The sequence below is a fragment of the Pipra filicauda genome, unplaced genomic scaffold, assembly GCF_003945595.2.
Source record: "Pipra filicauda isolate LSUMZ 115617 unplaced genomic scaffold, ASM394559v2 scaffold48_size3843733_pilon, whole genome shotgun sequence".
In the NCBI taxonomy this organism is placed as follows: domain Eukaryota; kingdom Metazoa; phylum Chordata; class Aves; order Passeriformes; family Pipridae; genus Pipra; species Pipra filicauda.
Genome location: NW_024104631.1, coordinates 170,851 through 185,632, shown reverse-complemented (window position 1 = coordinate 185,632; position 14,782 = coordinate 170,851). Strand labels below are relative to the sequence as shown.

Here is a 14,782-nt window from a genome sequence, read left to right as displayed (position 1 = left end):
TTGTTCTAGGGAGTAAGCCGGGATAAAGATCCAAGATAGTCTGTGGTCCTCAGCTCCATAGATAAGCTGCAGCCAAGCAGCAGGAATTAGAAACACTGTCTATACAGTTAACTGAGGTGACGGAGTCCTCAGTACCCTTCTCTTCCTGAGTACAACATGAGCACATTCAGATACCACATTGTTATCAGACCCTTCAGCTGTAAGCTGCACATTTCTAAGCTTCTTCCTTACTCCTGTAGGGAAACTCCTGTTGCCCTTCCATATATTTTAGAAATAGGAGAAAGATCTCACTTTCCAGTTATTACATGACTAGCACACACATTATTTGCACAGCAGTCAGAAAAAAAAAAAAAAGTATGTTTGGGTTTTAGCCCAAATCCAGGAGCCATCACATTAAGATGGTTTAACTGTTCTGAAAGAGCTGAGGTCCAAGTCCTGGGGCCATTACACAAGATCAACCTCTCTCTCATACAAGAGATGTATGTATCTTAAAGAAGTTTAAATCAAGATACAGTATCATTACTTCAGACACAAGACTGACCTCAGTTTAAGGCAAATACTGTCAGCTTTGTCTCAAAAGTGACAGATTCCAACCAAAACAGTACCTTTGCCAAAACATTCCATGATCCCATCCCTATACCCAGTGGCACTGACTCATCATTCTCAGTGATAAAGGACAGTACATGCACACAGGTACTTTTTTTCTTTTTTTTATTGCTGTTAATTCAAGGAAAAAGGTTGCATAAAATCCAATCTCTTCTAGAAATATAAGTGACCTTTCCAGTACATTTCAAATATCAAAGTATATGGTAAACATACAAATAAAGAGAAGGTAACATACCTCCTATTTACAGTACAGTATTTTAAATCATAAAATAAGTTCCATAAAGTACAACTGGCAGGTAATTCACAATACAAGTCCATTGGTGGTTTAACACCCTCACTTAAACTCAAACGCAGTTCATTCATTTCAAGTGGTCCAAAAATACCCAGATCAAATAAAAATTTTAATCAAAATAATTTTCATTTACTACTTAAACTTTTTTTTTTTAAATTAAAGCTTTCATCTACCTCCCTCCCCATTCCCCCCCCCTCCAAGAAAAAAGTTTCAAAATGTACACTGGTGCTATAAATATAAATGCTACCTATGAAGAAATGTAGTAATCAAGCTTTTTTTTTTTCTTCAAGTTTTTTGTTTAGCAATTTATTAGACGGCTGAACCAAAGACTGATTTTTATTTCATCCCTCTACCGGACACTGGGTCTGATTTTAAGAAAAAACATTTCTGCCATGAACTGTGAGGAATGCCAAACCCTATGGATATACAGTGGTAGTTGTTCATCGGTGTTGAATGCAGCAGTCAAAAAACACACTCGTCTTCCAGATAACCTCAGTGCACTTTAGGAAATCAAATATTACCTGGAAGCAATTTAGTACATATATTGGCTTTTAAAAATAAAATAAAAAATACAGCAGCATTAAACTTACTCATGATACTGACATGTTTAATACCATCTTAACACTCATTTCAGTCTTTCACATTATACCGTAATTACGCATAGTGGTAAATTGTTATAAAATAGTGACTTTGCTATTTGGTAGACAGGTTCTAATACTAATACCTGACTATTTTGTAGAAAACCATAGCTTTTGTTCAGTTTGAAATAAAACATTTACATTCTAAGTACAATGCAACACTGTAACAGTTTAGGAAAAAAATAATCAATCAAGTAATGTTCATTCTGTGTTGACACGATGTAGAATAGCTTTAAAAAAGGAAAAAATGCTGTCAACTTTCATTACAAATGCAAACACACTGAGTACAACATTCATACCATTTTTTTCACCTTTGTTGCTGAACATACAGGCTAAAAAGCTACAAGGGAAGAAAAATCTGTCAATTTAAGCTCGTTCATTTTTCTCAATCTGTTCCAGTCCACACAGTTTCAGCCCCTTCCTGCTCTATGTATTTTCATTTATTTGGGCCTCTTGAGAGCTGCGTATATGAATTATTATCAGATATAGTACACATACAGTATTGTGTTTTCCTTTGGACTCTGCTAATAGGACGTTTGAACATCTCCCCTCAATTCATGAGCATTAAATTTAGAGTACGGGCAGGGTCTGTATGAACTGCTAAACGCTCATGCAAGTCCAACGAATCCACGTGGACAACCAGGGAAAGAAAAGAAAACAGCAGCATAAAGGAGAACAGGGAGGGAGGGAAGAAGATTGTGGTGGGGAACACGACCAAGTTTCTTCTTTCACCATATGGCTGCTCCACCAGTGATGTCAGAGGTCAGAGGAATTTTTTTTTTTAAAAACTGCAGTAAACATTGCACATGTCTCAAGTCTTCAGTGCAAAAGCATGGTTTGAATGCTCTGTCTGATTGTTTGGCTGTGTGTTTGAATTACATGCATTATGCAAGCCTTTTGTAGAACCAGGAGGAGACCAGGGACTCAGCTTTCTTCTTTTGTACGGAACAGAGGTGCAAAAGCAATGAAAAATTCCAAAAGAATATAAAACCGGGAATGTCCCAAAACACAAGACCAGCCCCTCCCTCCCACATACACCTTCCCCCAGTTTCCCAAGCTTCAGTTTAAGTAGGCAATGTTTACTTGTTTCAGTCTGCAGAATCCAAGGTATCATTGGAAGGGGGAGGGGGAGGTGCGTATCTCAGTCTGTAAGTGCCTAAAACAGGAAAGAGAACTACTAAGTCACTGCTCACAATTAAAATGGATTACAAAACCACTACAAGGTATCAAAATGGACATGCTCTTCAAAAGGCACTATCATCCTCCAGTCCTTTTAAAGTAGATCCTTAGACTTTACCCTGTTTTCTTTCATCTGCTTGCTAGAACTGTAAATTTAAAAAAGATGTAGAGCATAGATATAGGACTTGAGCTTTACTGGGAAAATGCAAAGAAAAGATGACCCCCATCAAGGTTCATCTTTCCTGTTCCACTCCAATCAAACAAGTGAAGTCAGAATGGGCACAAGTACAAGAACCAAAAATACCTTATGCTCAATGCAAACACTGCATTTCCCCCCATTCTTCTGGACGGAGAGAGAAATTGAAGCCATTCCTTTGATTTTTAGTTTCAATTCCTTTCTGCCTTTTTGCTGCAACTTGTCTGAAAAGTTAAATGTATTGCATGATGGGACACAGAAGGATAGCTGATTGTGCAAAGGTAAGCCTTAGTTAGATTATGAAATGGCCAGTCTATTGTTTTTTCTTTAGATTCTCACAAGTTTTAGAAATCCAAGGTCATATCACAGGCAGCAATTGATATCTTTCACTTTTTGCCAACAAATTCTCTCAAAAAACCCCACTGAATGGGAATGCAAAAACTGAAACAACATGCAAGTCTCGACATAATGTCAAAAACAAAACAGTGAAAAAAGGACAATTTAGGACTGGTATCATTTGACTTTCCAGCTTCAATTCATACGCATTTTCAACTTCACGCTGTGAACCCCGTTCCCTTGCACTGTTCTACAAGATTTTCAGGCAGAGATAAGATACTTTGCAGTTTTAGAGCAGGTCACTAGTGCACAACCATTTACACAAAACATACACACGCACGCACACCTTTCTGCAAGACCAAAACCAGCACATTCAGAAAGGTAAAGAGAAACTGCTAAACTCAAAAGCAAGTCCGCTGGGAGTTATCATGATTACCTTGTTGACTGGCCTCCATGGATGACTGCTTACAGTCCTGCGCATAGTGTCCACTTACACCACAATTGTAACATGAAACATTCCCATTCTTCTTGGGTCCTGACCCATTTGTGTTGGCAACTACGTTAGGTGCTGGATATACAGGATAGAACCTCGAAAATCCTGCCATCTGCTGCATACCATAGTTGGCTTGGCTCCCCATCACTGGGTCATGCATAAGCCCATTTGCATATGGAGACTGAGGCAGGAAGAACGGAAGTTGTGTTCCATTGCTTTGATGTGCTTGATTGAGGTAGCTGCCATTGCAAAGTGATGGCAGAGGGAAGAAAGATGGAACTCTGTAGACTTGTCCATGAAGTGGGTTATGATAAAAATAGCTATTAATCTGAAGGCTGCCATTGGTCCCACAGCTACACCTACGTCCACAAGAACCACAAGGACCAGATCCCAACTGCTGCGGAGGTAACATTGTCCCGTTAGTGTTATTATTCCCAACAGCGTTTATGTAGGATGTGCTGTCACTCTGTGCAGTGCTGTGTGTTAGAGCGGGGCTCGGGCTGGGGGCAGGGCCTGGCGTGTGTGTTGGTATTGCAGGAGGAACAGTGGACTGGACCTGACCAACACCTAAGCCAGCGGACTGAGGTGGTGAGGAAGTTGCTCCAGTGTTTAGCACGTTTGTATTCTGGTTGGGCAACACACTGGTAGCATGAGGACTGCCTGGCAAAGCGTACGAAGCTGGTGGAGGTGGCGGTGCTGCTGTGGAGAGACCAGCTGCTGGAAGAACTACCTTTAGATTGGTAGGCTGAGGGATTGCTCCTGGGTTTCCCTCAATGTGAGGCACCATTTGATTCAGTCCTACCACCTGGGATGCAGGTTTTGTGATGGGATCTGTAGTAGGAACTGGAGATCCTGGGAAACTACCTGGATTGTGGACTGGGATAAAGGCAGTATTTGGTGATCCAATACTTAAGTTTCCTGTCGGCTGCTGTGGTCCATTAACTGTGCAACTCTCCGATGATCCCTGTGGAGAGGGCATTTTCAATCTGTGTATTGCCAAATGCAAAGCAGGGCTACCAGGCTGGACAGAATGTGGAAGGAAAGTGGATGGGACTGGCAAAGGGGAAGCCATCAGCTCAAGACGTTTCTCAGGTTCACCAGAGGTGACTGGGCCCATTCCACCAGGCGGGGAATTCGCAGACTCTCTCACTGGCGAGACAGCGACAGGCGTGGTAACGAGCATTCCCATCGTTTTACCATCTGCAGATATGGGTGGTGGGACAACTGCTTCCGGCTTTTGGGCAGCGCTGTGCATCACACAGTGTAAGGCAGGCATGAAGGAAATATGTTGAAACTTTGCATTCAAAGGATCTTCTGAAAGGCTCCCATTTTCATTACTCACTGAAGAGATCTGAGCAGATGATTTGTTCATATTTGATGAACTGACAGCACTGTAGCCTGTAAACCTGGTTGTATTTTGATTCCCAGAGTCCTCAGAATTGCTGTCTGTATCTATGGGTACAAAAGCATTTGTCAGTCAGAAGAATGAATCTCAAGCAATAGAGAATCATGCCCTGGCCTCATTTACCCATATAAAATCTCGTAAGTTTGATGACATGAATGATAGTTAAGTCTTCCCGAACTGTAACAACTTTGAGATGTTTTTCAATCATCCAAATTAAGCTAGGTCCATCTCCATCACTTGCCTATATATCCACCTGCCTAACTAGCTACTGTGTCTTTGACTTGTGTGTATCTGCAAATGTGAAGGATAGAACACAGACCGAGTTACGAATTTGCATCTGCCTAGAAAGACATTACCACAGCTTACCCAAATTTGGAAGGAGTGGCAAACTATCAGTACAAAAAGACGGAGCTCTCAGACATAACACACATAATTTGATATAAAACCAGTCCCTTTCATGCCAATGTTTTTCACATTACTGTACTGTGGAAACTTCTCAAGAGAGCTATGCCACTGAGGTCAAAAAATTACTACATATATGTAGTAACCTAAAACTCAGTGGTATTCAAACAGTCCTGCTATTTGCTAGAAGCTGTCAAATCATCCAGTCATGAAACCCACAAAGCAAAATGTATTCTCTGGCTAGTTCAGAAAAAAAAAGGAGATAATAAAACTAAAAATCTAATTAAAATTAATACAAGCAAGAGATTAGTCTAGGAATAAAGGCATTTATGCACACTTTCCATAAATACAACCTCTGTCTTTTTCTTCTTCACTATCAAAGCTTTCCCTCCCATCATGTCGCGGACTAGAAGGAGAACTGTAACTTTCAGATGATGTTTCTCCACAAGTGTCATGACCAGATCCAGCATCCAGATTCAGATCTAAAAATAAAAGTGGTCATTTTTATTTTTAATCTCAATGCATGGAAGCAAGGTTATTTTGGTTTGCTCACATTTCATACTAGTTCAGATTTTTGCCTGTTCCTATTTAATGGCATCTGTCCCCTATATTGCTAGCATTTCAACCCCCAGCATTCAGGACTGGTCCTGTCTCTAAATTTGTGATGACTGAATCCCTGGTGTTACAGAAGGTGATACTGAAAATTGATATTTACGAAAAGCAGTGAAAAGAATGATGACCCTTAATGATTTCTGTGATGCTTATATCAGATTGCACTACAACAATAATTTCCTCTGAATGGTAGCGATCAAACATTTCCATTCGAAGAGCTGCAGTGCTCCTCGGTCCTACCAGCACAGGCAGAAAGCTAACTCAGCAGGGAACATCAAAACAATACAGTATTTTACAATTCACTCTTCTAGAACAGGCTTTAAGCAAACCCTGTCAACAAATCCTGTTTAAAGAAAGAGAGGCAAACTGAAAAAGTGTTAAATTGTTTTCTGATTTCTGAATGGATCATGGGACAGTCATTTGCTGCAAACCAGCTTTCAGAGTCGGTAGCTACCATGGTTTGGCTTTCAAGTTCAGCCTCAGAGGGGAAGAAGAATGACAAATTCACCCTCTCTCAGAATCTATGCCAGACACTAGCTTCAAAGAAACCCCAAAACACAAAACACTGATCGGCGAAATTCCAGTACAAAAATTAGAACATTATTACTTATTTTATGAATTACAATAATAGTTTATAAATAAAATAGTATTTTAAAAAATTTTTATGGCTGCTGCAAGTTTAACAGGTTGGGATGGGTCATCAAAAAGCTGCCTTAATGTTTCAATTCCTGAAATAATTTCCTTGATTAAACCCGTAATTGGTTAAATTATTTTAACAAGTGCTCTGAATATCTAATATAATCTGGATCCCCAGTCTCAACTTCCAGTCACTGAAAATCAGAGTCTAAGGTGCTGGTCACAAAGCATCAAGTCTTAAAAGTTACCAGTGTAACTAACCCATGCCTCAGAAAAGCTAAAAATAGGGATGAAAAATGGAAGAAAACAGGATGCAGTTAAGAGTTATGGACTCAAAATAGGGCATTTCAAATCAAGCCTGGATATATAAAACTAGGCAGAGATTCAGATTGCAACGTGTTTTTTTTCGTTAGACTATGTCTCCAATAAGTATCTCAAAAGACATTTTAACGTTTATATATAGGTAGAAAGCCCATCTCTGAGCATGACATAATGGCTTCTAGCCTCTGTGGGTTACAGTTGTTTCTTCAATCAGCCAACAGTGATCAGGCAGGCAGTCTCACACCTGCAGAGTGGTGGGTAGTTAGCAAACACAACTACGGCAAAACATTCCCTATTTAACTTTGCACTATGTCACCCGAACTTGCACCACCTCCTAAAGTTATTGTCAGTTCATAAAAGCTTAGTGCCTGACTACAAAAACCAGTAATCAATCAGAAATGTACACAGCAAAGTTCTGCTGTAGAGTATGTTTTCTGTTTGTACATCCCTTAATTATAGGTTTGCAAAATTTTTCTGGTTTTGCTAAGTTTGTGAACTGAATTCTTAAAGTTTTAGTCAAATACTGTTTGTAGAAGGTAAAAACACTTGCCCAAAAAACACATCAGTAATTCCAAATGGGATCCACCTGGAACTCTCAAATGTAAGAAGCAGAGAGAAGAAAGAATGAAAGCTTAATCAAGATTGTACCACAAGTGGAAGCAACAGAAAGACAAGGCACTTTTAAGAATCCTTTCAACACTTATGCCAATTACGTGGTGTAGGAAAAGGCAAACCCTTTGTCAACCTTCTGTCATGTAAACTACATGTAAGAGAGGCAAGGCTGCAATCGATATTGTGAACTTAGAAAATATCAAGAAAGCAAAGTCAATGGGTAGACCTTCAGAAATCTGTAATGAAGCTTGGCGACTCGATTTACTAAAGGAACACAAATATAATTTTTTCTTACAACTGACTGATGTACACAAGTTTTGGCCTAGACACTACATTTTGCTGGATTACCCAAACCTGAGAACCCTGCTAGGGCAGCATACACAGTTCTGTGTTGTAGCTCAGTAGTCACTTGGTTTACACACTACAGTTCATCAACAGTTTGCACCAGAGGTTTTTATAAAGGTTCCTCGTGGGCCACTCCACAACAGATGAAGAAACTAGTAGGCTGCAAAGAGAACACTAATGACAATATAGTGGGGCTCCACATACTCTAGACTGCTAAATTCCATACAGAAGTAGCCCAACGGTAACTGTTTCTGTAACTACTACACCACATAAACCAACTCATGGAGACTTTACTAGTATTTTACCACCTACTTATGAAAAGAGACACACCCTGTGCAACTGCATACGCAAGACTGAGTCTGATGTTCTATACAGCAAGTCAAAGCACAAACTAGACTACCAACATGCTTTCACCACAACAGATTTAAGACTTGTGATTTCCCCTTTACAGAGGAACTTTGAATAAATCAGCAAAGCTGGAATTCTGTTTCTCACAAACAGTTTGGGGAAAAAACACCTTACCTTTTGCTGTCCCAGTACGGATGTGCTGTGATGCCGCAACTCGAACTCCATTGCTCCTGTTATTCAACCTGCACTCAGTTTTCTTTCCTTTCTCCCTGTGTAAATACTTTTCATTGGTTTTTTGCAAATGCATGGACACAAATAACCTACCATGAATGAACACATAATGTGACCGTAAACAAAAGCAGTGACTCCAGGCCAGAAATGTGTATTTAATAGATATAACATGAAATTTAAATAGTAAACAAATAAGTAAAGGCTGTTGGTGCAATATACCAGGAACTAAGCTGCAAGCAGTGTTATTAAACACTATGAATAAAGATCTAAATAAGAAACAACACAAAAAAGGAAATGGTGCAGTTGATGCCGTACACCAGTCTAGCATAAAAGTATCTGTCTACAGAGTAACAAAATGGCACAAACTCTGAAGTAAGGCAGAGTATTAGGGTGGAAGCACTTGCACTTCTCACAGTGCAGGGTTGTGTAGCCCACAGGAAGCTCTGAAGCCCTCTGATGTGCAAATTATCTTCAATAAAACATTTCAGCCAGTTACCACTCACTACATAATGTTAAATGCTGCTGTCAATCCTTATTTGCTTTTCAGTGTATTTTGGACAGTTTTACAGCCTTTAACTTTCAAATAAATGTAAACAAAAAAAGGCAATTCAGTATTGCTTAAGAACCTACTTCCACTCCTTCATCTTTTTGCTAAATGACAAGGGATATTTTGAGAAACAAATGCATTCATTTACATTCTCTTTTTCAAGTTACTTCTTCACAGAAAATAAAGATTTTTATGTAGCCTGGTAGTCTGGCCTCACACTACTCCAGCTCTTGTTCCACAATACCAAAAGAAAGCATGTAATTGATTGTAGACTCTCTTTATCAGAGTCAATGCATTACACTCTGTTTCTGGATTACCAGTCACATTGGAAACCTACTTTTCCAGCTGTGGCTTTCCTTTCTTCTTGCTTACTGCAGACAGACTTCGTTTTTCCACTGTATGCTAGACAGAAAATACAAAGATGCCAGTCAAACAATAGAATTTGTATCATGAAAGCCGACAAAAAACCCTTCTAAACCAACAGGTCCGTGAGTACAAGACTAGTGCGTTCAAAAGTGCTATAACCATCCAAACAAGTACTTGTTCAATGCATCTGGGCCTCTAAAATAATGCATCGTCTTGTGTCGTGTTCAGCAAAACACTCAGAAAATTGCTACTTTAGAATTACTACCTGCTGTTAGTAATAACTCATATTTGACAAAGGAGTAAAACTTGTGAAAACTCTGAAATAATATGTCCAAATCATTGTATTTGGACTTCCTTTAAAAAGAAAAGAATTTTCCTCTGCTTCAGTAAATTAACTTTTTTCTTGCCTCAAGCTTTCAGTATTTCAGGCTTTGATGCAGCCTACCATTTCATCTTTAGAAGCAAATCTCAATTCATTACCCTGCTTTGTGAAATAAGGAAACTATTTTTGTTTGTTTGGCTTGCTATTCCCCACATAACAATCAATAGCCAAATTCTGCATGTAGTATAAGAGTAACATTAAGCAATCCTAACATCCAGGGCTTTTCAGATATAAGCAGTGAGCAACCCTCCTTCCCCCAATTTCAGTAGATTATTTATAAATATTCTTCTCAACTGTATTCAAAATGAGATTGAGCACTGAAGAGACACAAATCTCACAAAAAGTGTATATGCATCTAGCTATTAACTTTTTTCAAAGATTAATACTTAAGTTACCTAAATAACGCAGGTAAGATAGAAAGAAAACATTTAACCTGTTGTACCTCCTGTAGAATTAATACGATTTACTTATTAATAGTTTCTAGTTTGTGCCTTGAAATAACAGAAATTGCCCAGGTGTTCTGAAATCCTCTCTCATGACAATAGGAAAGTGCCTGATTAGAAATTAACATTAGACTTTTCTGACTACTTGTATCCTACTGCGAAGTTTTATTTAATTCATAAACAAAATACGCAACTTTCTGAGACAGTGGAAAGTAATTACGAGGAGTTTTCTAAGCAAGGTAAGTCAGTAGCAGCTTGAACTTCAACACTTATTTATACAATTTTAGCAGGGCTCTTCATCTTTTAAAGCTAAATCTCATCATGTGTAGTGGACAGTCTTCTCAAGTGTCTCAGAATATGGCTTTGAATGAAAAATAGCAACATACCTGGTCAAGTAGATTTGTACAGTGCTCTGGGTGCTGCTGGACAATACAGCTTTTCCTTCTCCAGTCCATTACCCCATTTTGCTCCGAGTGCTGTATGTTAAGGCTATCCAGTGAAGAACATTTTGCACTGCTAGTGCTGCTGAAAAGAAAAAAAAAACAAACCCAAGTTATGCTGATGCGAACGAACTTGCAGGCTTTTCTTACCAACATACACATTTTTGCATTAGAAAACCCTTGGAATTTTCAAGCAATTTAAATTACAAGAATTCTTGTGCTCTGAAGTTATACTAAGATCTGAACATAACTGGAGTTCCTTTTTCATTTGTCTACTATAATTTGACACAAAATTCAGAACAACAGAATTTGTAGAGAACAGTAATTGAGAGAAGAGTTTCCTTGGATATTTCTACTCACAAGGACATGGGTAAATTTTCCAGATATAAATGTACTTTGAATTCATTTTCTTTCTTCCTTATCATTAATGACAAAGCTGGAATTACTTTGTAATCCCTATTCAGAATTCATGAGATATTTAAGAAAAAGAGTGCAGTTACCTACAGATCACACTGTAGCTGTGTTTGTTTGAATTTCAAAATACGCATCTTGCTTTATATTTTTACCTTCAGGACTGGTAGTTTTGAGTAGTGCTGGGAAAGGGGAGTTGCATTTGGCATTTACTTTGGACTTTATAATGCCTTCCACTGAAGCTTCGCTCTACAGCAGCCAGTCAGAAGCAGTATTTAACTAGGTCTGCCACCACTGGTCAACAAAAACTGCTGGAAAAAGAGTCAGGGTTCTGACAGAGTCAGTAGAGCACATGGATGTATAAACTTTTCATGTCTCATATAAAATCATGCCTTACTGACAGGATAAAAAAAAAAAGAGAAAGAGTTAACAGTTTTAAATTCTTATCAAAATACTTATGTTGGTAATTGAAAGTGCCTTTTAATTCAAGGCTGTTGGCAAGCTGCTTAATCAAGGTTACTGCAATATGAAATGTTACTCAGTTCCCATGATGGCAGAAATCCAGCTTATTTGAAAGTACAAGACATGCTGAAATTCCAGTAGTTACTTACCAAAGACCTCTGTAAATAAGTGTTCAAACTACTTACAAGATGTACAATAGAATATAAAAAAATAATTTAAGAAAATGGCAAGAACCCAAGAAGGTCCTAAAAGACCTGGCTTGCATCTTTTCAATCAGGGGCTTATGTCTGTCTTTCCACCACATGGAGGTAAGTGATTTCACTGCCAAATACGCAGTCATTTCATGGAAGCTGTGATACTATGTATACTTATTTAGTATGTCTGATCTCACTCCTACCAGTAAATTTTTGGACTTTTCAAGAGTAAGGCTGCAATACTGAATGAAAACAAAGGTAGACATATGCACAATGTACCAATGCTATTTGAGATTAACTGCTCCTGACTCTAGACAGTTTTATGCATATTGAAAACAGAAGAGCTTCATTCTGTGCCATTTCTTTAGAACCAATAAGCAGCAGGCACAGATTTTAAGAAGACAGACACGGGAACAAGAGAGGAGTAACAGACCTCTATCAGTAAAGTAGTAACCCATTTTCCCTTAAACAAACAAAATAATAGCAAGCTAAAGGCGTTTCTTTCATACAACTTTGTAAAAAGGTCTGTCCCTCGCTTTCCTACCTGAAAGATAGATCCTGAACTACAGTCAGCTTTAGTGTACTTCATTATACAATGAATAAAACAATTTCTATACCAGTAACTACATGCTACTAAGTTTGGATCCTGCACTTACGACTTCATAGTAGGCTGTATAACCACCAGTATAATCACATATTTTGTCAAGATGACACTCTCTTCTTGAAGAAATGTAAGTCAAAAGTAGGACAGTTAAAAAACAAAACAGACACAAACCACTAAGTTGTCCAATTAGTGAGTTCACAAGAATTTTGTCTGTTAAAGATCTGTGGACCTTAACCAATACTGTTTTGTGCTATGTTTATATTCTAATTATTGCAACTCCAGGTAATTTTCACCACAAGATAAATACATTTTACAGATAAATCAACAAAACAAAACTTAAGTCTCAATAAATTTTGTACCAATTTTTTCCCCTTAATTTAACTGAACCACTACACAACTATGTGCAAACATATATAAAGTTTTTGGTCAAAATACATTAATGGGTGAATTCATATTATATACTTCATAGATCCACTTACAACTGACATAAACCAGCAAGGTATGCATGTATCTGCTAATAAGTAAGGGAAAGAATGGACTACCTTCTCCTATAAGGTCATCTTTGAAGCTACTTAAGCTTAAAATCCACAACTGGAAATTTTCAGTACAATCACGGGGATGTGTGCACATAGGAAAATATATGCCATACAGATTTACGCTACTCAGCTTATAAACACAAATCAAAATAACAATTGAAATAGTGAAGATTCACAAAATTTGGGGAAATGAGATAGCCAAATGACCTAGAGCTACAGATTTAGAAATAGGATCATCTGAATTATTTTTCTAATACAGATTAATAACAACGTCACAAACAACAAAAATAAGACCAGAACACCTCACCCTAAACAAACAAAAACCTCATAAACAAGCTTTAATCTAGAAGGACACATACTCTCAAAGCACTAACAAATGAAGTTCAGACACGTAGCATGGTCACATTACATCTTAGTACCTACTTGGCAACAGGACCTTTTCCATTATGTTTCTTGTGAACTGATGTGTGTTGCATTACATCTGGAAAAAATAAACAAAGCATAATTTCAATAGCAATTCCCATTTCTTCTTTTAGATCAATCCAGTGAATTCATCTTTCCATCACTACCAGACACATAGCAGAAGACAGCTCCATTAAACAGTGTAAGGCTTAATTTACAGTGCTGAAATTAACAGGTGTTGCATAGAGGACAGATCAGTTCATACAGATGATATAATCAAGACTCTTACCTTCCATTTCACAGAAGAATGAAACAGAAAGAGAGAAACTATGACAACTGTTAATGTTTGCGGACCTCTATATTTAATCCTAAAGACTAAATGTGTGACTGACTATCACTCAGCATGAAAGAACGGAGAAAGAAAACAGGAATGAGTCAGTAAAAACACAAAATTTTGTAATTTTTTCTGAACTGCTGAAATTATTCTCAAAACTACGTCACGCATTCTGAATAACAAAGAAGACAAATCTTAAACAAAAGTATTGCATTCTGAACGTCAAAATTCACTATGCAAGTAAAGCTTTACAAATTACATCCGACTAAAAGGGATACTGCTCCAAGGCCAGACTGGATGGGGCTCTGAGCAACATGGTCTAGTGGAAGGTTCCCTGCCTGTGGCAGGTGGGCTGGAACTAGATGATCTTTAAGGTCATTTCCAACACAAACTCTTCTATGATTTTATGAAACAAAAATCAAGAGCTTTAGAGACACAGTTTATCCTTTTCTTTAAGGCAATTGTTAGATTTTAACAAAAACAACTTCTCTTAATTCCAGCTGTGATGATCTTAGCATTCTTGGTATCATTTTGCCTGGACTCTTCTCAATGCTACATGTAAGTCCAAATTATGGTTTAAAAATCTAAGGAAAGAAAGTATCATAATTTTTAAGCTTCTGGTAACAGTTCACTGAAATGGCACGAAAGGTGTTCTGAAATTCATTTGTAGTTTCACCAGGTGAAGAGATTAATGTATATGAAAGTATGTGAAAAACCATTTGAGCAATTTCCAAATATATTTTAAATTTACTTGGTGTGTTCTTAACTCTGAGGAAGGATATGGCAATAATTTTTTCGTAAGAAAAAGCTGTTCAAACTGCATATGTGGATTACTGACTGCACATAAGATGAACTGCAAACTTATTAGCTATTAACGTGTAACAGGATAAGAGCGCCGTCATTCTGTGAAAGCTAGCGTGAGTGTTCCGTGGTCTTTGTTCACCTATCTGTCTCATTTCTCATCTTTCCACCTACCAGGAGCTTTTACTTTTTTGCTACCAAAAACAAT

General features: G+C 37.9%; 1 protein-coding gene across 5 annotated transcripts in view; it reads right to left on the bottom strand.

The window, feature by feature from the left end:
- Positions 1-706: 706 nt before the first annotated feature.
- ZCCHC2 (zinc finger CCHC-type containing 2) overlaps positions 707-14,782 on the bottom strand; it is a 42,971-nt gene continuing 28,895 nt past the window's right edge. The window contains exons 8-14 of one of the 5 annotated variants that reach the window (XM_027727913.2): positions 13,461-13,518; positions 10,777-10,915; positions 9,537-9,601; positions 8,596-8,741; positions 5,901-6,029; positions 3,684-5,192; positions 2,323-2,692 (exon numbers count right to left, since the gene is read on the bottom strand). In XM_027727913.2, the coding sequence (XP_027583714.1) occupies positions 2,625-2,692; positions 3,684-5,192; positions 5,901-6,029; positions 8,596-8,741; positions 9,537-9,601; positions 10,777-10,915; positions 13,461-13,518 (2,114 nt within the window). In that variant the 3' untranslated portion in view covers positions 2,323-2,624. Of the gene's footprint in view, positions 5,193-5,900; positions 6,030-8,595; positions 8,742-9,536; positions 9,602-10,776; positions 10,916-13,460; positions 13,519-14,782 lie in introns of all 5 variants that reach the window. The other 4 variants (XM_027727914.2, XM_027727919.2, XM_027727918.2 and 1 more) reach the window with 4 other exon arrangements.